Source organism: Colobus angolensis, unplaced genomic scaffold (assembly GCF_000951035.1).
Source record: "Colobus angolensis palliatus isolate OR3802 unplaced genomic scaffold, Cang.pa_1.0 Scaffold6, whole genome shotgun sequence".
NCBI lineage: Eukaryota > Metazoa > Chordata > Mammalia > Primates > Cercopithecidae > Colobus > Colobus angolensis.
The window spans coordinates 27,120,521-27,121,779 of NW_012119598.1; the positions used below are offsets into that span (position 1 = coordinate 27,120,521).

Here is a 1,259-nt window from a genome sequence, read left to right on the forward strand (position 1 = left end):
GGAGGTGAGTGGAGAAAAGTTTTAACAGATTTTTATCTTGGCAAAATTTATTTGCAAAGCTATGGACAAGAATTGTTTGCATTTCTATTTGTTATATAGAATTTACAGGGTTATAAAATTGCTCAGAAACAGTAAAACAGGCAGAGAACTGGATAGGATTGAGTTACCTATAAGAATGTGCCCAGGTAATACCTAGTTTTTCGTTGAAGACATCACATAAACTGTTCCATTTTTAAATTTTTCACATTTAATCCTACAGTTCCCCCGCCTTATAATCATAATAACCTCAATGAAATCTTATTTTTATTATAGAAGTAATCAATGTCTCAAAGAAAAATAGTTCCAGTCAGTTTTAGTTTGTCATTGGAAATGTGTACTTCTATACTCCACAGAATCAAGATCTATGCCTTCCTTTCAAAGTTTTTTCCTCTCAACAAAGAGCCCTATTTTCTGTCATACTTACCTTTGTATCAAATTCCTTGATGGATATGCTGGAGTTATTGAGGGCGTCTGCAACAGGCCCCTCAGTGGAGGCATTAGATAGACCATGCTGCTGAGTGGTGTTCACCATGGCGATGATTGCAATGCTCAGACTCACACGCTGAGTTATCATGGTGAAGTTTGAGAAGTGCATGATAAGAGCCAGCCCATAGCGTAATGAACAGAAATCTAGACCTAGAGAACAACACACATGTATGCAATGAGCATCCTGACCGAAACCCCCTTCTTTTCCTTTCTCCCACAGCTAGATCTGATAGAACTTTAGATGACATGAAATCTCATTGTCTTTTTTTCACCAAAATAGCCAGCACTACAAACTCACTTTGTCAAATGATTTGGTTGGCTTCAAGACATTGAATATGGGATCTTTTAACCAAGTAAAGCAAATATGGCTATCTTTCAAGGGGTTAGGAAGCAGATGATAAATAGAGAAAACCCAAATGTAAGGCATTTATGTCATATTGCTCCAAAACGAAGTGAATGGGGATGACAGTGGCAGAGCCAGTCACACAACCGTCTCAGCATCAGTAAAATTCTCTGGGCTGTAAGTCAACAGTCCCATCCGTTATGCACATTTGTTTATCACAAAGCTTGAGAGTTTATACATAATGAGCTGCCTTTGAATTAAGGTATTGCACATCCAAGGATTCTCTTTTAATACATTTGAGAGATAGTACTTTAAAAGAACACTTCGACTAATTCCCTAGTATAATGTCTACTTGGAAATGTTTTTGCTATGTGTCACTAGGCCCTGCCTT

General features: G+C 37.6%; 1 protein-coding gene across 1 annotated transcript in view; it reads right to left on the reverse strand.

The window, feature by feature from the left end:
- The window catches only part of SLC17A2 (solute carrier family 17, member 2), a 23,740-nt gene that overhangs the window by 9,182 nt on the left and 13,299 nt on the right, over positions 1-1,259 (reverse strand). Inside the window, 1 exon segment of the mRNA XM_011962823.1 lies at positions 464-675. Coding sequence (XP_011818213.1) covers positions 464-675 — 212 coding nt within the window.